Here is a 27169-nt window from a genome sequence, read left to right on the forward strand (position 1 = left end):
GAGAGATGGGGAAGGGTGAAGTCATCTTTTTAATAAGGAACCCACCTCTGAGATAACAAGCCTAAGATAATGGCTGGCATTAATCCAGTCACGAGGGCAATGCCCCAATGACCCAAACCCTTCCTTTTAGGTCCCACATCCCAACACCACTGCAGCATTGAGATCAAGTTTCCAACACATGAACTTTGGAGGGCACATTCAAACTATAGCACCTTCTCTTTGCATCTGCTTTTCAGTGAACCCGAACTAATGCACCAAGTTAACATCACTTCTTTCTTAAAACCCTTCTTAACCTCCCTCAAGTAGAATCGAACTCTCTCTCTTTCACACCGTCCCCTCTACCTTGCATATACTTTCATGATTATACCAATGGTTCTTTACTGTAATTATCTGCTTACATGGCTGTCCCTATCACCCAAACTGCAGACTCCATGGGGCTAAGGAGTTTACTGTCTTATTTGTCTTATTAACATCGCTGCCTAGTACGGTGCCTGTTATATTCAGATGCCCCATAAATGTTTATGAAATGGATGAATAATGGATCTATTTATTCATTTATCAGTTCTCATCGCCACATACTATGTGTCAGGTACTGAGAATAGGGAGATTAATGAACCAGAATCCCTGACTTTAATATACTCTTAGGCTGATCCATGGAATTAGCATGCAGATAATGACATTAAAAGTGAGAATGTTATAGCTTCTTTCAAAATGGTATAAGCAAAATGAAATAAGAAACCAGAGGAAGGTATAATTGCTCTCACTGGAAATGGAGGGTGGAGGAGGAATCAGCGAAGGCTTCCTAGAGAAAGCATTTGGATTGGGCCATGTGGGACCTGTAAGATTTATACAAGGGGTGTAAGAGAGGAAGGGCCTTCCAGGTCAGAGAAACTACATAAACAAGGACACCAAAGGGTGTTGTGACGAGGGCCATTTTGTTAATTTCTATCATGAAAATTTTCAAATACACACACAAAAAGAAGGTAATGCATTTGTTTTACCTTCTTGTTTTGTTGTTTTAGCTAAATTAGGCTTTATTTATTTATTTATTTATTTATTTTTGAGATAGAGTCTCGCTCTATTGCCCAGGCTGGGGAGTGCAGTGGTGCAGTCTCGGCTAACTGTGATCTCCACCTCACAGGTTCAAGTGATTCTCCTGCCTCAGCCTCCTGAGTAGCTGGGATTACAGGCACCTGCCACCACACCTGGTTAATTTTTGTATTTTTAGTAGAGACAGGTTTCACTATGTTGGTCACGTTGGTCTTGAACTCCTGACCTCAAGCAATCCACCTGCCTCAGCCTCCCAAAGTGCTAGGATTACAGGGACTTTATTTATTTGATGTTTGTTTACTCTGTCTGATTCCCTACGGTCTCCATCTGCGTTGGAACTCAGAAAGCAGCCTTCACCTTGTTTGTTTCGGTAGCTCCATATTGTCAGTCTCCTTGACTGACTTTCCCAAGTCACATCTGGCAGGCTTTGTGGCCAGGATTGATGTCTGTGAGGCTTCAGGCATTTGGCTGGACAAGCAGAAACCTTCAGTGAATATCCCCAGTCAGTCCCTGGGCAGAGGACTGGCTGGCCCCTGAGGACTGGAACCTGGAGTGGGCACGGGGCATCATACACCTTGTCTGCCATCATCTACTGTTGGAAGGAAAACCCTGGCCCAGGAAGGATTTGGAAGGTGGGAAAAAAGACTTAGAGGAGAGAAGGAAAAGAACCAACTGCCTGCAGTCTGGACGATCCTGCTTCTATACTTGCCAGTTGCTTGCAGCTTCTATTGGGCACAGAGGGAGTTGGACTAGCAGGCAGTCACTCTCAAAGATGCCTGGCTGCATCTGTGTGCAGTGCCTCTCAGCCAAGTGGACTCCTCTCAACTGCATGCTGGCAGCAAAAACTCCAGATCTCTGGTTGCTCCAAAGGCTATTCTAGAAAAACCTCTGGTCTGCATGACCAAGGCCTAACTGAAGGTAGGGGAGGCCACTCCTGCTGTCCAACCCAAGGTCTCTTCCCTGCCCCTGCCCTTCATTAAATTACCAAATAAAGTCTGAAGTGCAGATTTCCTTGCTCTCAAACTTTCCTTATCACAGAACCATAGAAACACAGGCAGTGGGAAGCCTCAGGAGTCCTCTACCCCAAACCCCTCAGGGCCCACCCCGCTACAAGTTCTCAGGAAAGATGACTCAGGACTTCATCCAAATACAAGGTACCTATTTTCTAAAAAAGATTTGACTCGTCGTTGTTGTTGTTTGAGACAGTCTTGCTTTGTCACCCAGGCTGGAGTGCAGTGGCACAATCTCAGCTCACTTCAGCCTCCACCTTCCAGGTTGAAGCAATTCTCATGCCTCAGCCTCCTGAGTAGCTGGGATTACAGGTGTGCGTCACCACGCCTGGCTAATTTTTGTATTTTCAGTAGAGACGGGGTTTCTCCAAGTTGGCCAGGCTAGTCTTGAACTCCTGACCTCAGATGATCCACCTGCTTTGGCCTCCCAAATTGTTGGGATTACAGGCATGAGCCACCGCACCCGGCCTACTCATTGTTTTTAATAGCTACTTAATATTCTACTGTATATATGCACCATAATTTAAAACATTACACAAATATCACATGAATTCACTTTTATAATTAAAATGCAAACAATATAAGCAGAAAGGAAGTTCCCCCTTCACATTCCTCAACCTCATCCTCTCCCAAAAAAAATTGCTCTGATCAGTTTGGTGGTATCGTTCCATATTCTTTTGGATGTGGCACCTTAACATATGAGATGTAGGTGTGGTTTTGTTGTTGTTGTTCTCCAAGTACGTGATCATTGTGCATCTTGTCCTGCAGATTTCATTTTTCAATTAACGATATGATTTTGAGACCTTTCCCTGTCAGTCCTTCCATGCCTATGACATTCTGTGATGCTGATGGCATCCCATGGTTTCAATATCTCATACCGTCACTCCCACATGACAGACATTTAGGTTCTTTCCAATCTGTCTCATTATTACGCTCATGTTGCTCTCATTTACCAAGCTCTTTGCGAATGCAACATCTGCTACTCTCTCTCTAGGAGAGTTCCAAGAAATGGAATCCCTGCGTTGAAGGACATGTATATTTAAAATTCAATAGAATGCTACTAAATAGCCCTCGAAAACAGTCTACTAATTTATCCTGCTACCCTCAGGGTGGGGCAGATGCCCCCAGCTGGCCTACCCAGCATCCAGTTCCATCTCCTTTTCCTTGGTGCATTCCATAGTAGTAGCTGGTAAATAAATAAAAAAGGATAAATAATCACTTTCCTAGCCCGCCCCTCCAGCAGCTAAGTGTGTCTATAAAACACATTTTTGGCCACAATACTACACGTGGAAGCATCTCGGAGTAGAAACATAGTTCTTTACCTTTTCAGTTTTTTTGTTTGTTCGTTTTTTGAGACAGAGTTTTGCTCATGTTGCCCAGGCTGGAGTGCAATGGCATGATTTCAGCTCACTGCAACCTCCACCCCCTGGGTTCAAGTGATTCTCCTGCCTCAGCCTCCTGAGTAGTTGGGATTACAGGAGCATGCCACCATGCCTGGCTAATTTTTTTGTAATTTTAGTAGAGACGGGGTTTCACCATATTGGCCAAGCTGGTCTTGAACTCCTGACCTCAGGTGATAAACCCACCTCAGGCTCCCAAAGTGCTGAGATTACAGGCATAAGCCACCGTGCCAGGCCAGCTTTTCTTGACATAAAGGAGAGAGGTGACTGGGGCCACCCCTTCTCTTGTCTTATCTCATCTGAAAATGAGCTATCATCTTGAGACTATGACAAATCAACATTTTAAGGGTGCCAGAGCAGATGACAGAAAGAGCCTGAGTTGCTAGTGGCATCACCAAGCAACTGGACTGATGCCAGCAGCCACGTACACTGGACATCTTATTACAAAAGTAAAACACACCCTTAATTGTTTAAACTCCTGCTAGTTGGGTATGTTACTTGTAACTGAAGAAAAACTTAAACGGGACAGAGTGCTGATTCCAGGTACCTATTTTGCTTTGATTCAAACTTGCTTTTTTTAAAAAAATGTGGGTGCATAATAGGCATATATATTCTTGGGGTACATAAGATATTTTGATACAGTCATACAATGCATAATAATCACATCAGGGTAAATGGGGTATCCATCGCCTCAAGCATTTATCTTTTTTTATGTTACAAACCATCCAATTATATACCCTTTTGGTTATTTTTAAATGTACAACAAGTTATTGTTGACTGTAGTCACCCTGTTGTGCTATCAAATACTAGACTTTATTCATTCTATCTAACTACATTTTTGTACTCATTAATCATCCCCACTTCCCTTTCCAGCCTTACCATCTTTCTGTTCTCTGTCTCCATGATCTCAATTTTAAAAATTTTTAGCTCCCACAAATAAATGAGAAAATGCGAAATTTGTCTTTCTTTGCCTGGCCTATTTCACTTAATGTCCTCCAGTTCCATCCATGTTGTTGCAATGACAGGATCTCATTCTTTTTTATGGCTCAGTAGTACTCCATTGTATATGATGTACCACATTTTCTTTATCCATTCATCTGTTGATGAACATTTAAGTTGCTTCCAAATCTTTGCTATTGTGAATATTACTGAAATAAACATGAGAGTGCAGATATCTCTTCAATATACTGATTTCCTTTCTTTAGGGTATATGCTTAGTGGTGATTGAAGAGGATACAAAAAAAAAAAAAAAAAAAGGAAAGATATTCCATGTTCATGAATAGGAAAAGTCAATATTATTAAAATGTCCATACTACTCAAAGCAATCTACAGATTCAATGCAATCCCTATCAAAATACCAGTGATATTTTTCACAGAAATAGAAAAAAGATCATAAAATGTGTATGAAACCACAAAAAGAACAGAACTGGAAGAGTAACATTATCTAACTTCAAATTATACTATAGAGCTATAATAAACAAAACAACATGGTACTGGCATAAAAACTGACACATAGACAATGGAACAGAACAGAAAACACAGAATTAAGTCTATCCATCTACAGTGAACTCATTTTTGACAAAGGTCCCAAGAACATACATTGGGGAAAGGCTAGTATCTTCAATAAATGGCACTGGGGAAAACTGGATATCCCAGAAATTGGGATTTCTCACCATAAAAAAAATCAAATCAAAATGGGTTAAAGACTTAAATCTAAGAACCTAGACTTTGAAACTACTATGTATTCGTCCGTTTTCACATGCTATAAAGAAATACCTGGGACGTGGTAATTTATAAAGGAAAGAAGTTTAATTGACTTACAGTTCTGCATGGCTGGGAAGGCCTCAGAAAACTTACAATCATGGCAGAAGGAGAAGCAGTCACATCTTACATGGTGGTAGGTGAGAGACAGTGTAAACTAGGAACCATCAAACACTTATAAAACCCTCAGATCTCACTCACTATCACAAAAGCAGCATGGGAGAAACTGCTCCCATGATCCAATCACCTCCCACCAGGTCCCTGCCTTGACAAATGGTAATTGTGGGGATTCCAATTCGAGATGAGATTTGGGTGGGGACACAGAGCCAAACCCTATCACACTACAAGAAAGCATTGGAGAAACACTCCAGGACATTGGTCTGGGCAAAGATTTCTTGACTAATACCCCTACATGCACAGGCAACCAAAGCAAAAATGGGCAAATGGGATTACATCAAGTTAAAAAGCTTCTGCACAGCAAAGGAAACAATAAACAAAGTAAAGAGACGGTCCACAGAATGGGAGATAATATTTGCAAACTATCCATCTGACAGGTAACTAATAACCAGAATATATAAGGAGCTCAAACAATTAAATAGGAAAATATCTAATAATTCCATTAAAAATGGGCAAAAGATCTGAATAGACATTTTTCAAAAGAAGACATACAAGTGGCAAACAGCTATATGAAAAGGTGCTCAACATCATTGATTATCAGAGAAATACAAATCAAAACTATAATGAGTTATCGTCTCACTCTGGTTAAAATGACTTTTATCCAAAAGACAGGCAATAACAAATGCAGGCAAGGATGTAGAGAAAAGGAAACCATTGTACACTGTTGGTGGGAATGTAAATTAGTACAAACCACTATGGAGAACAGTTTGGAGGCTCCTTGAAAAACTAAAAATAGGCCGGGTGCGGTGGCTCAAGCCTGTAATCCCAGCACTTTGGGAGGCCGAGACAGGCAGATCACGAGGTCAGGCGATCGAGACCATCCTGGCTAACACAGTGAAACCCCGTCTCTACTAAAAAATACAAAAAACTAGCCGGGCGAGGTGGTGGGCACCTGTAGTCCCAGCTACTCGGGAGGCTGAGGCAGGAGAATGGCGTGAACCTGGGAGGTGGAGCTTGCAGTGAGCTGAGATCTGGCCACTGCACTCCAGCCTGGGCGACAGAGTAAGACTCCGTCTCAAAAAAAAAAAAAAAAAAAGAAAAACTAAAAATATAACTAACCCCATAAGATTCATCAATCTCACTACCAGATATATACCCAAAAGAAATGTAACCTTGCTTTTTATATGCTATGGTAATGGTACAAATTTCCTATTACTCTGTTGAACAATAAAAATGATAATGGCAATTATTTATTTACTGCCTACTTTATATGCATTATCTCTGACATTACAAAGGTCCTCAGAGGCCAATTATCTTTATTTTAAAGATGAGGAAACCAGAGACCGAAAAAGCTAAGATACTTGCCCGTGTTCACAAAGGATTCTGACCTGGTTCTGCTTCCATAGGTCCCCATTTTTAAAGTCAGACACCCATGGTAGCTTATTTAATCCAGGAAAAATGATAATAGTAGCAGTAAGGTGGCACGTGTTGGGGGGCCATGCCATGGTCAATGCCAGGGGTAATGGAGGACCCCTTTGACTGTGGCCAGTGGATCAAGGTCTTGCTCCGTGCCTTGCCTCTTATCTTCCATTCTGAATCCTGGTGTCCTGAAGGCCTCATAACTGGATCCTGCCCCTTCCAAAGCCTTTAGATCAGAGTTCTGATCATAGGTCTGCCTATTTTTCACTTTAGATCCCTTCTTTGTCTCCCCAGTGTAATCTAAAGAAATGTCTTAAGAGAACACCCTCTGCATGTATGTATGTGCATATTGTCTTTCTATTTTATCATTTGACAACTGAACAGATTCACAAAGAGAATTAACGAAGGCCGAGTGTAGAGGATTATGCCTGTAATCCCAGCACTTTGGGAGGCCAAGGTGGGTAGTTCACCTGAGATCAGGAGTTCCACACCAACCTGGGCAACGTCGACAAACCCTATCTCTACTAAAAATACAAAAATTAGCCAAGCGTGGTGTCGCGTGCCTGTTGTCCCAGCTACTCGGGAGGCTGAGGCACAAGAATTGCTTGAACCCGGGAGGTGGAGGTTGCAGTTAGCTGAGATCACACCACTGCACTCCAGCCTGGGCAACAGAGCAAGACTCTTAAAAAAATAAAATAAAAAAGATTAAAGGAGAATGACTGTTGTGAATGCTGCCAGGAAGCCACCTTGAGCCCTACTCGGTAGGAAAGGGAGGCAACCTGTTACTGTCTTCGGTCTCCCAACCAATGCATCCTTGGATTTAACACAAAGTTTTGTCATAGGGATATAAGGAAAGCTTTGTATTCACAATTTTAAAGAATTTTGATTACAAGTGACATACACACAGCTCAGGCTAATATAAGCAAAATGAAATCGATTGGCTAATGTTTGGGAAATCTAGTGGAGAAGCTGGCTCAGTCATGAGTGGTTCCAGGAGAGGCAGGACCATCTCTCTCCTGCTCTTTGCTTTGTGTGTCTCTATTTCTTGACCATATTCAGAAGGTAGATGCTTCCTTGGCAGCAGAAGATGGGACCTTTTATTTTCCCTGACACACAGAAGTGCAGCTAGCAACCCTAGTGGAGGGAAACCGTGTCTCCCACTAGCTCTGTTGGATAAGTCCCAGGGAGGACATGGAGAGCCTTCAGTCACATACCAATTTCTGAATCAACCCCTGTGGACACAGAAATAAGAGACTTTGACTATCCAAGCCTGAATCACAGCCTCATTTCTATGGCTACAGTGATTTTAGTGGTTCAGCCCTACCAAAACCATATGGCATGAGTTTCCCATAGGAAAGAGTGTGTGCTGAATAGACAAAAGCAACAGGTGTCCACTGAAATGATTTGAGGAGCGATGGACAACATGAGCTAATGCCTCAGTCTTGAGGCTTTTGAGGGTGGGACTAGGACTTGCAATAAAGTCACCATAATTCACCAGACATGTGTATGCTCTCAGCATGCTCAGGGCAGGGGCAGCTCCACCATTTCTGCATTTCTTCTTGGAAGAGGGATACCTGCCTGTGTTGGACAGTGCAGAGGGCTCCCCTCTCAACAAGTCACCCTTTGGAAGGGCCACTACCTGGAACATAAGAGCTGGTATCCCAGCTCTAACCTGTGGAAAAAGGGGCTGGTCCAGCTGACTAACATTACCAAGCTCAGAGGGCCTGATAGAGACAGGCCCCTTCCTGCCCCTCTCCACCTGTTGCCTGGGAGTCTTGATCCTCTGGAAGAAAACCAACAGGCTGCTCAGTCAACAGGCCTTGACTCCATGTCCGTTTTTGGAGAATGCGTTTGTTACTATTTGTGCTTATGTCTTTCTGTGTGTGGACCTGCGTGTCAAATGCAGATACATGGCTATGGTCCTCCTGGCTGAAAGAACACAATACAATTCTCCACCTGCCTGCTGATGATTGAAATTCCACCACTTATGGGATTACTCCCCTTGCTTCAGAATTACCTCCTCTTAAAAATGCAAATTTCCCAGAAGAGAAAATACTGTTAGCTTGCTTATTTATAGTTAATAAGAGTAAGCTTGCCAAGTTTTTTCATGAGAAATATTTTTTATGAAAAATGCTGAACTTCTTAACAGAGTCTAGTAACTAAGCAATGGGGTTTTTGAAGGTGGTTTTATCTAATTTACATTTGTGGTATCCACCTGGCAAGAACTTCCATATTGCAGTTTCTCACCACAGTTTCTTATATGAATAAACTTCTGGTTACCGTTGACTTCCTGATAAAACTCAATTGTACACAACTGTAAGTGATACTATTTAAGATGTAATGGAAAATCGAGGAGGAGGAATCATGTCCAATATTTGAGTTTAACACAGGGTTGAAATAAAGAAATAGCTCTAAGACAGAAAATGGAAACCCTGAGTTCAGGACTCCGGATTTTGGAGTAGGAGGCAACTGGGAAAAATTTTAGGGTCTGAATTATTAGAAAATCTGCTGAAGGTGTCAATCTTCCCATAGAAGGAGGGATGGCGAGGTTGGAGCTGACCTTAGCGGACACTGAAGGGCACGTGGCACACAGATATCTCGGTTACATCTGGCTGATGGGAGCCTCATTCACTTCCTTCTTTGCCTCTTGTATCAGGATAAAACTTTTAAATGCATTTCCACTTTGCTGAGAGGCAGTGTAATGCAGAGGTTAGCAGCCCAATGTATGGCCTTAGACAGCTGAGGTACAGATTCCCATGCCACCATCTATAGTCATATGACCTTGGGCATCGTGCTTAACCTTTCAGGCCTCAGTTTCCTCCCCTGAAAAATGGGAATAACAGTAGTTTCCAACTTATGGGGTTGGAAAAACCCAAGCACCTTGGAGAAATAATTAATAAACAATAAAATAAAATAAATCCACTTCTGTATTATTTGATGCAGAGCCCAAGCTTTCTACTTTTTCACTTAACAGATTGTCCCCTCTCTATGGGGGAGGGCGCCTCAGGCCCATGGACACCTTGGGGGTGTTCTATGCCAAGGTGCCAACTGCATCCGGCACGGTGCTTTCCTTGCTGGGCTGGGCCTCAGAAAACGGCAGAGTGCCAGACTTTGGCCAATGCCAAAGGCACTGAGGTTGCTGCGTTTAGGACTTTTCCTTCTCGAACGTTATGAGGGCATGGGCATCGGGTGAGCCTGCTTCTCTTTTCATCCATAACCCTAAACCCTGCTGAGCCATGGCAAGAATTGTCATGTAAACTCAGCTTTTTTTTTTTCTGTAGGGGACGTAAACCATTTTTTTGTATCTACCCCAATCTCCAAAGCTTTCCTGTAGATCTCTCACATTCTAACCTCCCTGGTTGACCTGATCCAGATTTTCCTTAAATTGGCTGGTTGTCTTGAGGAAATGTGGTTATGCTCAAAGCCAGATTGCTGGCCGGGCGCAGTGGCTCATGCCTGTAATCTCATCACTTTGAGAGACCAAGGTGGTTATATCACCTGAGGTCAGGAGTTCAAGACTGGCCAACACGGCGAAACCCTGTCTGTACTAAAAACACAAAAATTAGTCAGGTGTGGTGGCAGGTGCCTGTAATCCCAGCTACTTGGGAGGCTGAGTCTGGAGAATCGCCAGAATCCAGGAGGCGGAGGTTGCAGTGAGCCAAGATTGTGCCATTGCACTCCAGCCTGGGCAACAAGAGTGAAACTCTGTCTCAAAAATAAAAAATAAATAAATAAATAAGCAAGCCAGATTGCTGGGGATGGGATCCTGGCTGATGACTATGGGCAAGTTACTTAACCTCTTGGCCTCAACATTCACATCTGCAAAATGAAGATAAGAATGGTATCTGTTTCATCAGGTTGTTGGACTATTAAGTGAATTAATACGTATGAAGCATTTCATTTGGTGCCTTGCACATAGTAAGAACTTCAGATGTTAGCTAGTATCTTGCCCCATACATGGGTCATACTTGCAGATGATGTGCAAGTGAACTCTGGGCTATTGTACATTACTCTGCATTAAATAACTCCACAGGAAATATAGACATTTGCCTGGTGGTATGAAGGATGACCTGCATGTCAGAAAGTCATCAAGGTGTACTTTCACCTTTCTTCCCAGAGATGCATATAAAATATAAAACCCCAATTCATTCATTTCTGTACTCATAAATTCAATTTCCCAAGGCACTGGGAATTTACCATCCTGTTGGGTGGAGAAGTCAGAACTTGACCTTTCTTTTCTACTCTGTGATTGACCTTGTGTGTTAGAACATAAGTTGAAGGAAGAGGAGGCATGTCTCCTAGATGCTGAAGGTACTGTTGCTCTCTTCCAAGAGTGTCTTACTCCTTCACAAATATTCATTGAGAACCTACTGTGTGCCAGGTACTGCTGTGGGTCCTGAAAATACAGCAGTAACCGAGGAGGGTGAGGTCTTTGTTCTCTTGGAGCTTGAGTTATCAAGATCCAACAAACGCCAGCATTCTACAAGAGTTTATTATTAATTGCCTCTTCTTCTTCAGTACAACATATTCAAATGATGACCCTCAATGACTGCAAGAGTCTAAAGAGCCTTGTGAACCACCAAAGAAAGACAACAAGATGGCCACTATAGTTTTGATGATATGCATATTTGTTGTATTATACCTTTTTTTCATTTCATTTCTTTTCTTTTCTTTCTTTCTTTCTTTCTTTTTTTTTTTTTTGGAGACCAAATCTTGTTCTGTCACCCAGGCTGGAGTGCAGTGGTGCAATCTTGGCTCACTGCAACCTCCACCTCCTGGGTTCAAGTGATTCTCCTGCCTCAGCCTCCCAAGTAGCTGGGATTACAGGTGTGTGACACCATGCCTGGCTAATTTTGTATTTTTAGTAGAGACGGCATTTCACCACATTGACCAGGCTGGTCTCGAACTCCTGGCCTCAAATTATCTACCCACCTTGGCCTCCCAAAGTGCTGGGATTACAGGCATGAGCCACTGAACCTAGCCTTTTTTTCTTTTTAGAATTGGGGTCTTGCTATGTTGCCCAGGCTGACCTCAAATTCCTGGGCTCAAGTGATTTTCCTACCTCAGCCTCCCAAGTAGCTAGGACTAAAGCATGTGCCATTGCAACCCACTCTGTAATACTTTTTTGAAAACAGATAGTCCATATAACACATCTATAGCCTCCATAAATACTTAAACTGAAAGGCCTGTTCCTACACCATAGTGAAAAATAAACACACTTCCTCTACATGGTTTATTTGCACAGTGTGATTGGTTTTCATTTGTTTGTATGTTTTCCTTGTATGTGTCCTTCAGTCTCTCTCCAAGTGTGTCTTTCTGAACTCTCTGATTTTGAGCTTCATCAGGGAGAAACCTTCTAAGCCTGTGCACACCCCACTGATGTTGTTGCCGGACCCACAGCCAGCCCCAGGGTGGGAGGGCCAGATTAAGTTGAAGGGAAAAAAAGATCTTGTCTGCTGCCTCATAATATGTCCAAGCCCTCTCATGAGGCCTTAACATGGGTGCTGTCCTCTGATAGTCAAAGGACACTGTCAGGGCAATGAGGTCCTAACAACCCTCTCCCAACCTCTGTGAAATGACCTGATGGAGTGGAGCTCTCCAAACTTCCTCCAGCACCCATGGTCTCTGCTTCTAGGATTCCTAGGCAGAATCCTTGGGAGAGCCTGGGGCCTGAAGGACTCAGTCTGCTAGGATGCCAAGAGAGGCCAGGAGTTCACTGCAGATTCACACAGAGGCACACAGAAGGGAACATCCCTGTTTGCCCTGCCCCATCCATGCCCTCAAAGGAGAAATGAAAATGTGCTTGATTTCTTGTGATGAGAGAGAATCTAGGGGTGGGGCAGACACAGGGAGAAAGAAGGCTGTTTACAGCACAGAGGGAGGATAGGGAAGAGGAAGAAAAACTCGCATATGGAAAGGGACACTAATGGTAGGGAAAGAAGTTTTATTTTCAAGCTTTTAAGAGAATATTACAAACAACAGAGAGTTTTAAAAAACCCTAAAAACTAGTTTAAAAAAGTACTTGACAGTGTCCTTTTAATACCCATGGATGATGCGGCCATTGTGCAGTGACAACCAGAAACTCTGCAGGTGACCACCCAGTGGCCTTCCCTGGCAGGGTCCCCAGAGCAAGCAGGGGGGTCCAGGGGTAGTGCTCCCTGCCAGGCACCCCTGGGCCCACCTGGCTGCACAGGAAGGACCAGGGAGCATGAAGCACTGAGCGTCAGCCTGACTGCCTCTTTGGGGAGGGTTCTAAGCAGCAAGGAATGCTTAGATTGGGCTGTACTCCACTCCTTGGGGCACACTGGCCAAGCTCCTCCTAACCACTGCAGCTGCAGGGGTGCCCTACCGTGAGGGGACTGGGTATGTGCATGTGCCAAGACAAGAAAGGGCTGGCATTGCCCATGTCCTGGCCATGGTGGGATTGGGTAGTTGGGAAAGTTGCTCCGGGATTGACAGCTTCCAAAGCTGAAGCCACAGCAGCAGAACTGTGCTTCAAATACTCACTGGAAATCTGTACTTTTCTCTAGAGGTGTGTGTGTGTGTGTGTGTGTGTGTGTGTGTGTGTGTGTGTGTGTCCTGTAAACATCTTTGAACCAAAGCACTATAAAATAAATTAACAAGGGCACAGAAAGACACCCTTTTCCAAACCTAAGCCCTCTTTGAGCCCACCTGAAATCGGGAGTTCCATTTGGAAGTTTCCTTCAGGAAGGAGACACACCTCTCCCTCTGGCTGCTCACACCAGCTCTCCCTCCCTGCGCATCCCTCCCTGACCATCCACCCCTCCATCCCCACAGCCATTTGTCAGCGAATCTTGCCCATCCAAATGAGCCCAGGATCCCCAAAGGCAGTGTGTCCCTGCCAGCTCGCTCACGAGCCTCCCCCTTTCCTGGCTGCCTGCAGAACACAGCCCCAGGAGAAACAAAACCAAACAGGGTGAGAGCAGAGCAGACCACAGACGCTTTTCCTCTTGGCCCCCTTGGCCTCCGGCACTGCCACCAGTCACACAGGCTTTGCCTGCCCTCCGCCTCTGCTTCTTCAGGTACTTTGCCTGCGGGCGCATTGGGGCAGGTTTTTTCTGTTGGGCCAGGTTCAGCCTGTATTGCACTTTGTTGTTGAGTTGGTGTTGGTTTTCATTGCTGTTGTGGAGAGTGGCATTGACTGATTGGAAATAGCAGAACTGCTCCTGCACCAGCCTCACTCCCACTCTGAGCCTGCCCCAGGGCTCCTGCCAGGCCCCTCACCCTCTGCCTGCTCCCTCTGCTGGCTCTGGGGGTGCCACTGCACCTCCCCACCCTGCTCCGGGCCCTCAGTGGTGGTCATGGCCTTCCTCCTGGGCCTCTGCTCTCACACTGTCGTGACTCTCATGACCAGCTCTCGGCTGCTGCCTGGGGGACTCCGCTGTTCATGGGGTCTCAAGTGACTCAGGATGTGCAGGATGGTATAAGCACAGTGGTGTTGGGACAGAGGGCCTGAGGGGTGGCTGGCAGCCTGGGCAGGGCCCTGCTCAGGGGCAGGGGTGCCTGCGCCCTCCTCTTCCGAGGAGGGGATATTGGCCTGGGTGGATGAGGAGGTCCGGGGGTTGGTCCTGCCTCCTGCCTTTTGATCCTCCAGGTCTTTTGTCTTGTCATAGTTCAGCACTTTCCACTGCTGGTTGACAGCCTGCCACCGTTTAAAGATGCGATACACCGAGGGTCCCTCGTGGATGATGAGACCTGAGGCAGCAGAGAGAGGAGAAACAGAGGCCAAATGAGAGGAAGTGGGTCACTGCCAGGAGACCACAGTCTCTCTGAATCTATGCAAGGTATGGGCGTTGGCTCCAGTGCTGAGCCACAGGCAGACCATCCCTAGATTCCCAGGCTCAGCGAGTTCCAGTAGGCAGAAGGTGGAGGGGCCACCAGGCCGAGTCCATGAAATAGTTGAGCACCTTCAGGCAGCGCCTTCGCCCACTTCTATTCCACCCCACCCCCTTCCTGCCTTGACAAAATCCAAATTCATCCACTAAGGCATAATATAAATATCTTTTCCTCCCTCTATTATGTATCCATGGCACCCAGTCCTTAGCAGATGTTGAATGAATTGTGTGCTTTTAAAGTACCACAAAAGAAATCCCATGGTCGGTCGCTCCACACCTGCTAAAGGTTGCTGGAAATCCCACTGGTTAACTCTTTGCACGGATACCCCAGTGCTACTGAGATACAAACAGCCCTGGGAGAGATAATTTGATGCAGTTATATCTGCCAGAGGCAGTGATAAGAGTTGGAAACAAGCTACACCAGGCAGCAAGGCAAATAAATAATCATTGTATGCCTACTATGTGCCAAGCACTGAGGATACTGCAGTCAGCAGGACACCCTCTGAGAGCTTACATCTTCACAGAGACACACAATAGATGGGTAAGCAAACCAATGCGACAATTTCAGGAGCTGACAAATGCCTTAAGGAAGATAACTGGGGTTAAATAGCCACTGGCTGTGGGCACTGAGATCCTGTTTCAGCAAGGGCGGTGGGAAAGGCCTTTTGGAGGAGACCATATCTGAGTTGAGACCTAAGTGATGAACAGGAGAGATCCATGCAAAGATCTGGAGAGAGAGCACTTTGGTGGTAGGAACTCCAAGCGCAAAGTCCACGAGGTGGGAATCTAATGAGCAAGGTCAGAGAGAAGGTCAGTGTGATCAGTACAGTGCAGCAGTGAGGAAGTGGAGGGAGGTAAGGCGAGCAGAGGCCAGTGAATGGCAGGGCCTTATAGGCCATGGCAAGGGATTTGCACTCTATCCTGAGTGTAATGGGAAGACATTGACGGTTTCAGTAGGGGGAATGCTGTGATCTGATTCAGCCTTCATAAAGCCACCGGTGGTGCATGTGAAGAGGGCCAAGAGAAGGCGTGGAAAGCCAAGCAGGAAGCAGTGGCGTCATGCGAGTTGGGAATGGTGATAGCGTTGACTAGGGTCATGGCAGTGGAGCACTGAGAAACTGCTGGCGTCAGGCCGTGTGCTGGATGTAGAGCTAAGACTTGCTGACTGGCAAGGTGGGAGTGAAGAGAAAGATCTGGACAACTCCGAAGCTCTTGGCCTCAGCAGCTGCATAAATGGGGAGCCATTTCCTGAGAAGTGGAGGGCATCGGGGTAGGCTATGGATTTGTGTGGTAGCTGTGGTGACCGAATTCGTTTCCTATCGCTGCTGTGACAAAGTACCACACATCTGGTAGCTTAAAATGGGACGCATGTTTCTCTTACAGTTCTGAAGATCAGAAGTCTAAAATCAGTCCCACTGGGCTGACGTGAAAGTGTCAGCAGGGCACCTTCTGGTTCTTTCTGGAGGCTTTGAGGGGGAAGAATCTGTCTCCTTGCCTTTTTTCAGTTTCTAGAAATTGCAATTTCTGCCTCTTTCTTGCATCGTTCCAGCCTCTTTCTTCTGTTCTCACCTCTCCTACTATTCTTCTGTCATTAAATCTCCCTCTCCTTGTAAGAACACTTGTGGCTACATTTAGGGCCCACCTGAATAATCCAGGATACTGTCCCCATTTCAAAATCCTTAAATTAATCACATTGGCAAAGTCTTTTTCCATATAAGGTAACATTGACAGGTTTAGGGATTAGGACCTGCATGTCTTTGGGGCCCATGATTCAAGTCTATCAGAGTGATTACTAGCTACATTTTAGTCATGGTTAGTTTAAGGTGTCTGATAGAAAGCTAACTAGAAGGATCAGATGGGCAATTGGACATATGAGTCCGAAGCTTAGGGAGAGGTCTGGCCTGGAGATAGAAGCCATCATTGTAGAGGTAGAACTTGAAGACTTGGAAATGGCTGAGACCTCTTAGGGGAGAGAAGAAGGCCAAAGACAGAGCCCTGGGCTTCAGGTGTTTAGAGGCTTGGTGGAGGCTTTGGTGGAGATAGGGCCAAGGAATGAGGCTCAAAAGAAGCAACCAATGGGGTAGAAGCAAGACCAGCAAGTGTGGAGACCCAAAAGCCTAGGGAAGGATTCAGAAAGAGTGCAGTGACTCTTTACAATGTTATCAAGAGGTCAACTTGAGTAAATTGGGAAATGACCACTGGTTCCACGGGCACAGATGGCGGGAGAATGATAGAAATGACAGTGGAAAAATCAGGTAGTTCTCATCCAAGCACATATACATATTTTTTTCCCCATGAAGTCATCAGCTAAGAAAGAAGAGATAAGAGAGGAAGTGTTAAAGATTTGTGAAGAGAGGAGAAGGTGGGAAATAATTATCTCGGAAAGTAGGAGTGTGAATTTACAAGGGAGATGCGGTAGAATTAGCTCACTGTGTTAAGTGTCCATTTGAGATTTGTGGCCATAAATCTGAAGTGACTCTAGTCACTGGTTGTGTGATTTTTCTCCACACCTTCAAACTGCTTGCTCAGGTGCACATGTGGAAGAAGAAGAAATCTGGGTTTAACCAGGGTAAACTGTTTCCCTGGGCAAGCAGACATGAGAATTATATGTACTTGCAAGAGAGTGGTTATCCTGCTGGACCATGGAGCCCAGGCTGGGGATGGGGGAGAACAGAAAAGGTATAAGGAATAATGAAAAGTGGAAAGTGAGAGAGTCAAGGCCACGTCTTTATGAGGTTGGAGGATTCTTGGAGTCAGTGAATAGGGAGTGATGGTCAGAGAGTACGATGTTTCAATCCAGGTTACTGGCGATTATGAATCCAGGATGTGACTATTTGATTGGGGCTGGTGTGTGCTGGAGGAAAAGATCTTTGGAGCAATAGCAAAGCCAGGGAATTGGAAAGACTATCTGCCTCAGCCATCCTCAATGCTATCACACCAAACATTCCCTTTCTATAACAAATTTATTTTAACATCACCATTCCTATCCTGAAATGAAATTCATAAGCTACTGCAAACTACTATGTCTTTTAAATTAATATAATGCCCTAACAGATAATGTCAAATAAAAATAATAAAGGGAAATCTTTTATAACAAAACAATAAACATTTCAGTGAAAACGCTGCAGCACAACTACATTAGAAAAAAGACAAACAAATAAACAAACCCCAGACATTTCCAAAATGCCTCTGGGGGACAGGCCCGTCTCTGCCGAGCACTGATCTATGTAGCTGCTGAGGACAGGAGTTGGGGGAGTGTATGAGCAGGTGCGTGAGGGTATCTGAGGACTGAGTAGGTGGCCAGCAGCCAATAGCATCCAGAAGTGAAAATGGGTGATAAAGAAAGATGCACTTCGGCCAGGCATGGTGGCTCATGCCTGTAATCCCAGCACTTTTGGAGGCTGAGGCAGGTGGATCACTTGAGGTCAGGAGTTCAAGATCAGCCAGGTCAACATGGTGAAACCCTGTCTCTACTAAAAATACAAAAATTAGCCAGGTATGATGACATGCGCCTGTAATCCCAACTATTCAGGAGGCTGAGAGAGGAAAATTGCTTGAACCCAGGAAGTGGAGGTTGCAGGGAGCCGAGATCACGCCACTGCACTCCAGTGTGGGTGACAAGAGCAAGACTCTGTCTGAAAGAGAAAGAGAGAGAGAGAAAGAAAGCAAGAAAGAAAGAAAGAGAGAGAGAGAAAGCAAGAAAGCAAGGAAGGTAGGAAGGAAGGAGGGAGGGAGGGAAGGAAAGAAGGAAAGAAGGAAGGAAGGAAGGAACAAGGGAGGGAGGGAGGGAGGGAAGGAAGGAAGGAAGAAAGAAAAAAGAAAGAAAGAAAAAAGAAAGAAAGAAAGAAAGAAAGAAAGAAAGAAAGAAAGAAAGAAAGAAAGAAAGAAAGAAAGAAAGGAAGGAAGAAAGGAAGGAAGGAAGGAAGGAAGACTTTGAAGGGGCTGGGGCTTCTGAAGGATGAAGGAAGAGAAGTAGTTGCGAGTAGTGATGGAAATCAAGAAGGACATGGACCCCACTTCCAGACCCCACAGGACACGGTATATGGGAGAAAGAACAGCCGCCACCAGCGTGAGGGAAATAATGTTCTCAGGACACAGCCATGCTTCAGGTAGGAAAGATGAAGGGAACGCGCAGAGAGAAGGTTGCTAATGAGGGACCATGAGGTGCAGTGGGGCACGGTGAAGGGCTGGGAAGACGGGCTCAGATGTAGGGATGAGCTGAGCAGGAAAGGGATGCTGGTGCAGAGAGTGAGGCTGCCAGGGGCTGGGCCCTGTGATGGTGGGTGAGATGATCGCATGGCGGGCTTCATTCCACAGCCACTGAGGATCCAGGGGAGGAGCTGGCTCGGAGCAAACAGCAATGAGTGAACCCGGCCTCCTGGTGCAAAACCTCAGAGCCTCTTCAGTCTCCAACAGGCTGCAATTCTCAGAGACCAGAGCCACCCATACAGTCACTTTCTCCTGCAGTGTTCCAACTGTGTCTGAAATCACGCCTCACTCAACAAGTCTTCAAGATTCATCGAGAAAGAGGTAGTCTCTGGGGTTTCTAGCCCTTTGTTTGGATCACACCCCTTTGAGGATCTAATGAAGGGAAGGACCATCTTCCTGGAGCGGAAAACAACCAGACACTCAAATTACCTTGTACTAAATCTCCTGAAGATCACTGGTGGACCCTCTGCTCTGGCCTGACAGATGCTGAACAAAGAGACTTCCTTTCTGTCCCACTCTCTCACCCTCTCCCAATTGTACCAACTCCCATCATTTCTGCCAACCTTTTGAATGTGTACCTATGCACCCTTGGCCCTGAAGCCATTCATCTGTCCATTTATCCCACAAACCTTGTTTGAACATTGCTATGCTCTTCTCTCCAGACTGTAAGCCCCTCGAGGACCGAGCCAGGTCTGGTTAATCTCCAGCAGCTAACACAGCACCAGGAGTGTGGAGTGTAATGGTACAGTGGAAGAGATGGGGTCTGGAGAGAGAGCAGCAGGATCTTCTGAAGCCCCAAATTCACTCTTTCCAGTAAGGGCCATTACACTTGATTCTCAATTAGCTTCTTGATCAGACAATTTTGTCCTGATTGAAGAGCGTGACTTAAATTTCTGGTGTGAATGCTGCTTTCCAATTATCTAACTGTCTAGTGTTCAGGAAGTAGTTAAACCATTTTAATGGGTAGCTGGCTGAAGGCGAGGAAGGTGGACCTGTTTTTCTAGATAATGCTTGTTTGGCAAAAGAGGGAAAAGCACAAACTACCTCATTCAAAGCCACTCTTCTCAGCCCTTCCTCTGCTCCTTGCTCTACAAATTTCTTATTGATTCCTTGGGTGGCAGCATACTGAAAAAACAGGGGAAGATGACTGGGGCTCATCTGATACGAGCAGGTGACATGGCCAAAGTTGAAGAGGTGGGAAAAAGGGAAGGGGGATGGAGAATGTCAGTGGATAGAGAAATAAACTGGATTCGACTAGGAAAAAAGGCTGCCGGTGAACAGAGACAGAAAAGTCATAGGAGGAGATAATGGAAAATGAGGGGGCATAGTAACATCAGAAATCCAACAAGTTTTGATTAAGTCCTTTCTGGCTTTTTAAAACTTAATTTAATGGTTTTCTAGTGATCACTTACAATGCACCCAACCCTGGGCTGTATTTGTGGGAAATCCAGTTCTAGAAGAATTGTCTCCATCTTTCCAATGTCTCTCCACCTTCCGGGGCTCCTCTTCCTCATAAAGCTGCAAGCTCCATGGGTCATCAGAATCCCATCCCCACTCCATGTCCTGCTAGTGGCCTGGGTTAAGTGACATAAAAGTTGCTGACAACTCTAGACCAGTGCTTTTCACTGGTCTAGACAGGGTCTAGACCGGGTTTTGACAGTTTCACGGGTTTCACTGGTTTTGACAGGGTCTCTGTCTGTTGCCCAGGCTGGAGTGCAGTGGTGCAATCACGGCTCACTACAGCCTCGACCCAGGTTCAAGCGATTCTCCCGCCTCAGCCTCCCAAATAGCTGGGACTTCAGGCGCACACCACCATGCCTAGCTAATTTCTGTATTTTTTGCAGCGACAGGGTTTTGTCATGTTGCGGTCTGGTCTCAACTCCTGAACTCAAGTGATCTTCTTGCCTCAGCCTCCCAAAGTGCTGGGATTCCAGGCATGAGCCACCGCACCCAGCTGCATTTCACACTCTATTGTGCATCAGAATCACCCAAAGAGCTTGTTAAGACAGATTCCCAGGCTGCAACCCTGGAGGACTACTGGCTCAGTAGCTCTGGGCTGAGGCCTGAGAATATGCATTCCTAAGAAACCTCAGGTGAGACTGATGCTGCCTGTGTGTGGACTACTAGGCTAGGACATAGTTTTTATCCCTCAAAGAAAGCTCTAAATTTTGATCACGAAAATTGTTATAAGTAACTTTAAAAAGTAATCTACTTCCAGATGCCATAGACATGAACATGGGAAGAAATGGAAGAAATAAGTACTTCTCTCCTAGATCCAAAGACCTTCGAGCCCCACAACTGAGTTAACTTACTAGTGAGTGTGTATTCTTATTAAGCTTTCAGAGTGTTTGCCGCTTACTCACCTTGAGTCTTTAGATAAGGGACTTCCTCTCTCTCTGAGACTCAGTTTTCTCATCGTAAACCCTTCCTCATAGGGTTGTTATGAGATTAAATAAAGTAATGAGTCCTGCATGCCGATACCTGGTACTGTGCCTGGGACACATGTAACTCTCAATGCCACATTGTATTGATTATTGTGGGGGAGATCACAGGACACAAGAAAAGCCCACTCATCTCTCTTCTTCCTTCTTCATTGGCAACCTCGTCCCCAATAAAAGTACCTGCTCTTTCATCTCCTGACTGCTCTCCTCCCCAGCCCTCAGTCAAGTCATTTTCTATAGATGAATGACATGCCAGAGCTAAAAAGCACTCTAGAGACCAACTGATTCTCATACTGGTGCCTCCTCTCCAACCACAGAGATACTCTCCCCCGTAGAATTCCCCACTGTCAGACAGCTATGGGGTGAGGCTTAGTAGTGTCTCACTCTGAAGCTCTAGCATTGCCAACCACCCATTTTCCAGATTCCACTCCTCCAGTGCCCACCCCTGTTAAGAACCTGGACCAAAGCACATATTGGGCAAGGGTTGAAAGAAATGAATATAACCAGCTATTTTGGGTAGGTTCAGGGGGTGCTGCTGGAAGAGGCCAGATTGACAACATTACCACCTGCCCAGTATTCTCCAGGGTGCAGCTTTATACTGGACACAGGTATGGCCAGGCTGCACATCACATGAGCTATTATAAAATTACAAAGCTTATTATAAAGTTATCATAAAGTTACAAAAGTAGTTTATTTAGGTAAACCTGCCAAAAGCTTTCTATCTCGAAGCAAGAGTTTTGTCTTTTAAAATCCCAAGGATTGCCCTTTGGAAATAGGGTATTTATTCCTGTTGGGCTATCCCAGTTCAGAACATTTCTGGAAATTGCTCAATGGGGTTGGCCTTCTGTGACAGAGATGGCTAACTGTCCACCAAAATCCACGCTCCCTTTCCTTGGTATAAAGTTGCCACTGAGAAGAAATTACATTGTCTAGCTTTCTGCACCAAGGGGAGACCAGGTGACTAGTACTGAATGTGACCACAAGCCAGGCCAGCATTTAAGAAATGGGTCTAGGGAGCACTCATTTCATTTGATTTTATAGAATGAGGTTTGCCCAATACAAGTAAAAAATAAAAACAAAGAAAACAGAAATGGGTGTTGAGAGAAAATGCGCGCAGGGCTGGGGCAGAAGATGACTTATTCACGCTTTCTTTAATTTTCTATTAGCTGGAGGCAAAAGACTCAGCAGCCCAAGGGGCCTGTGGAGCCCAGAGATGGAATGAGCTTGTGCCTCCAAATTGCTGTGTGGAAGAGAATCTCCTACTGCTCAGGAACTTCTATTGGGTTAAACCACTGACACATAGGGGCTTATTTTTTTATATCTGCTGAATATACCCTAGCTAACATACCTATAGCTCTAGGTTAGCGGCCACATGAGAAAAGAAGTTTGTGGCTTGATGGCATGTTTCATATTGTACCCAAAATTTATTATCTGGCTTGAGCATCCACCTTATGTATCAAATTGGGGCTATTTCTAGTCACAAACCCACTGCCAACAGACAGACCACTCCTGAATCTGTTCTGTGCCAAAGGCAGTTCCCAAGAGATATTCCTAAAATATGTTGAGCTTTGTCAGCACAACTGGCATAAATGAAGTGCATCTCGAGGGGTCTCCTTGGAAGGGGACAGTGCTGATTTGGCGCATCTGCTTCTAAATCAGTCATCTTCATCTCTAAGCATCCAGTCACTTGGCTGTGGAGATAGGTGGCTGTCACAGGAGGCTCCGGTGGGTGGGAAGGAGTTAACACGGAATCTAGAAAACCAGACAAGCCACATGCAAGTAACAGAACGTGGATGGGCATCATCTCGCCAGTTTCTGCAGCTGCTGCTTCTCATGTCAGTTTTGTGGCCCAGCCCAACATTGCTGGGGATGGCCCATGGCCACAAGTGTCAGCCTCTGCAAGCCCTGGCATCTCAGTGTGGAGGCGACATCAAAATCCTGGGATGTCAGATCTGGAAGGAACCTGGAGGTTGTTGGGTTCACCCCTCTCATTTTATAGATGAGGAACTAGTTGGAGAGAGAGGGAGTAACTTGTCCAACGCCATAGAGGTGATTAGTAGCTGATATGGTTTGGCTCTGTGTCCCCACCCAAGTCTCATCTTGAATTGTAATCCTCATGTGTCAAGAGAGGGACCTGTAATCCTCACGTGTCAAGGGAGGGAGGTGATTGGATCATGGAGGCGGTTTCCCCCATGCTGTTCTTGTGATAGTGAGTGAATTCTCACAAGATCTGTAAGTGGTTGGAAATTCCTCCTTCATTCTTCTCTCTCCTGCTGCTTTGTGAAGAAGGTGCCTCCTTCCACTTCTGCCATGATTGTAAGTTTCCTGAGGCCTCCCAAGCCATGTGGAACTGAGCCAATTAAATTTCTTTCCTTTATAAATTACCTAGTATCAGGGAAGTTCTTTATAGCAGTGTGAAAATGGACTAATACAGTGGCTATTCTGGTCTTCAGACCTAGATCTGCTTTCTAGTTTCTTATACTGCTAGGCTGCTTCCAACAAATGTTCCAAGTTTCCTAATCAGGAGATTAAAAGGTTTTACAGGTAGAGTCATTTATAGCTAGGAGGAGAGGAAGGAATTTTTGTAGCATATATATGTTTTTGTAGTTAATGTGGATTAAAATTAGGTTTGAAAGAAAAATGTTTGTACAATCCTGCTGCCCCCACCCTCTGCCTATTTGATATAAAATGAGATTTAAATTCCTTCATCTCAGAGGACAGGGGCTAGGCATCTTTAAATCATTGAAAAGAACCTCAGGGGACCACACACAGGGGAAGCTTAAAAAAAAAAAACACAAAACTTTCTATAATTTTGCTGATTACCATATTCTACTGTTTTAAAGCTTTGGAAATAATCTCAGGAACATTCCTTTCCTTCCTTCCCTTGACCCCATTTCAATCACAAGTTAAAAACAAACATGATGAAGAAGAGAGCCTCATTTTTGCAGAGTTGACTATTTGGTGTCCAATCTCGTACTTCTGTGGAGTTAAAAAAAAAATGGTTTTTTTGGTGCCAAAGCCCTTAATTAATTTGCTCTTGTTAAATCCTAATAACTTGACCCACTGGAGCAGAGAATGCCCCATTTGTTTGCTGGGAGGCTCTGTCAGCTTCTCTGCAGCAGAGGACAGCGTCATTAGAGATGGCAGAAGAGGAGGCAGGTGGAACGAGGACATTAGATGTAATCAGATCTTCTCATTGAGGGGACACGGGTGAGGGAACCAAGAACCTTCAAGAAAAAGCTCTGCTCCAAATAAGAGCAGACTTTTATTACGTGAGGACACAGGTTCAGGCGATCTCTATATCTAGGCTGTGGCTGCATTCTGATTATAACAGTTTTGGCAAACATTTCTTGAGTGTTCCCTCTGAGGGGAATCCACTCTGATCAAGCACTTCCTACCTGGTCCCTGATAATTACAAGGGCACACTCCTTTACATTTGCCACAGTGTTAAACCTCTGAACCGCCCTCTGATGATGGTGTTATTATCCTATTTCATAGACAAGGAAAGGGAAGCAGAGAGAAGTGCCAGTTCCTCAAGGTCACAAGGTTAGTAAGAAGCGGAGCCCTGGGCCATTCTGTAGCATGGCTGCCACTTGGGAAACCCACCACTCTGGCCTTTGTGACTCAGTCCTTCCTATTGTTTTCTCATTCTCTATCTTCACCCGTCCCTTACTTGGTTAGTGTCCCCTGGTCCTCTGTCCTCAGTCACCTACTCTCTGAGCACTGCAGTATCTCATCAAAACCCACAGCTTCAAACACGTTTTATTGTTCACTTCTAAATCCGTCTTCAAGCCTCATTATCCAACTGCCTACAGAAACCTAGGCATCCATCAGAGATTTTTTTTTTTGAGACAAATTTCACTTTGTCACCCAGGCTGGAGTGCAGTAGCATAATCAGCTCGCTATAACCTCAAACTCCTGGGCTCAAGTGATCCTCCTGTCTCAGCCTCTTGAGTAACTGGAACTGCATGTGTGCACGACTAGGCAGGGCTGATTTTTTAAATTTTTGTAGAGATGAGGACTCACTCTGTTGCCTAGGCTGGTCTTGAACTCTTTATTTCAAGTGATCCTCCTGCCTTAGCCTCCCAAAATGCTGGGATTACAGGCGTTAGTCATCATGTCTGGCCTACCAGAGATTTTTAACCCTCTTTTACCACCAGCCCCAACCCCATCAGTCACCAACTCTTGTCAGAACAGGACCAGTGCCGTCATCATCTTCCTCTATGTCACAAGAGGGGACCACCTGTGTGCTATAAAAGGCCTCTCCCTCTTTCTACCTTGACAAAGAGACCTCTTCTTGGTACTGCCTTCTCCTCTTTGTATTCCATAATGTACTCCATGTGTCTTGTTTCTCTTCTACTACAAACTCTTGGCTTAGAGAGGCTCTTGCCTCTCTACCTGGATTTTAGACTTAAGATAGTCCTTTTGTTTTGGTGCCTTTGCTAAGGACATACCCTTTGGTTGTCCTTTGTTCTATCCATTGCCCATCCCTTTCTCAGGCTCTGCTATGGTGCCCATTCCCCACTCAAGCCACACCATGGGACTCTCACTCTCCTGAGAGGGACCCAAACAACCCTATCAAATCTACATCCTAAGTACCTCTCAAGGTCTTCCCTACACTTCTTCCCCACTGCCACTGTGTTGCATCTCTTCATTTCTTGCTTAGCCTATTACAAGCATTTTCCAACGAAGTCCTTCCCTTCCCTATTCTGTCCACCTCTGACCCATTCTCTCCATAGTTGCTAGAGTTCAATTTAAAATGCACATCTGATCATATTTCCCCATTTGAAATTTTATCAATGCCTCCCCACCACCAGTGGGGTCAAATCTGAGTGCCTTAGCACATGACCCATGACTCTGTGGGATTTGGCCTGGCCAACTTCTCCAAGCCCCTTGCCCATCACCCACCTCCCAGCCAAAATATTTGCATTGAGCTATAAAGACTCCCCAATATTTCCTGAGCATACCTGGCTCATGCATGTCTCTGCACCTCCATACAATGCTAGTTCCTTTGCCTGAAATGCTCTTTCCCCCAGTTCTGGATGAACTTTGATTTGTCTTTGGAAACGAGTTTAAGGATAGCGTTCCTTCCTTCAAGAAGCACTCCTGGACTCCCCCAAGAGAGTCAATTGCTCTCTGCTCTGCTCTACCTTCCTCTGTACTGTGTACACCCCATCCTGAATTGTGATTTATTTGTAGACTATGAGCTCATTGAGGGCAAGGAACTGTGTCTTATTCATCTTTTTGTGAATGTTCTCTAGTTTTGGGAACAAAACGAGGCAGCCAACAAAAGCTACTGAAGGAATGGATATGACCCGCTCTGACTCAAGTTCCTCTTTCCTGGGTTCACGCTCATTCTTATGTTCAGACCTCAGTCCCAGTTCTTATTATATGGGATTCAGTGATTACCTTGTCTGCATCCCGAAAAGAAGAAAGATTCTTGAAAGCAGGTTACTCTCTCATTTGAGTGTATATACCCAGGTTCCTCTGAATAATTTCTTTTCTTTTCTGAGACATGGTCTTGCTGTGTCACCCGGACTGGAGTACAGTGGCACCGTCATAACTCACTGCAGCCTTGACCTCCTGGGCTCAAGTGATCCTCCTATCTAAGCCTCCCAAGTCTCTGGGACTACAGGGACACACCACCACACTCAGCTCTTTTTTTTTTTTTTTTTTTTTTTTTTTTTTAAGAGATGTCCCTCAGTACACCGCTCCAAAAGGAAAGGTAAATACACTGTTTGGCCTCCCAAAGTGCTGAGATTACAGGCGTGAGCCACTGTGTCTGGCCTGAATAAATATTTTTTAATTAATGAATGAATGGGTTCCCCAAGTTCATGGTAACTAGATTTAGCTTCTCCCACCTGAAGAACCTTTCACTAGAGTGTCTTATAGGGGGATAAACCATC

The 27169-nt window shown here is 45.1% G+C and overlaps 1 protein-coding gene across 1 annotated transcript in view; it reads right to left on the reverse strand.

The window, feature by feature from the left end:
• Positions 1–12681: 12681 nt before the first annotated feature.
• The window catches only part of MARCHF4 (membrane associated ring-CH-type finger 4), a 111749-nt gene continuing 97261 nt past the window's right edge, over positions 12682–27169 (reverse strand). Inside the window, exon 4 of the mRNA XM_003907925.3 lies at positions 12682–14473. Coding sequence (XP_003907974.2) covers positions 14106–14473 — 368 coding nt within the window. The 3' untranslated portion in view covers positions 12682–14105. The remainder of the gene's footprint in view (positions 14474–27169) is intronic.

This window comes from Papio anubis, chromosome 10 (genome assembly GCF_008728515.1).
Source record: "Papio anubis isolate 15944 chromosome 10, Panubis1.0, whole genome shotgun sequence".
In the NCBI taxonomy this organism is placed as follows: Eukaryota; Metazoa; Chordata; class Mammalia; order Primates; family Cercopithecidae; genus Papio; species Papio anubis.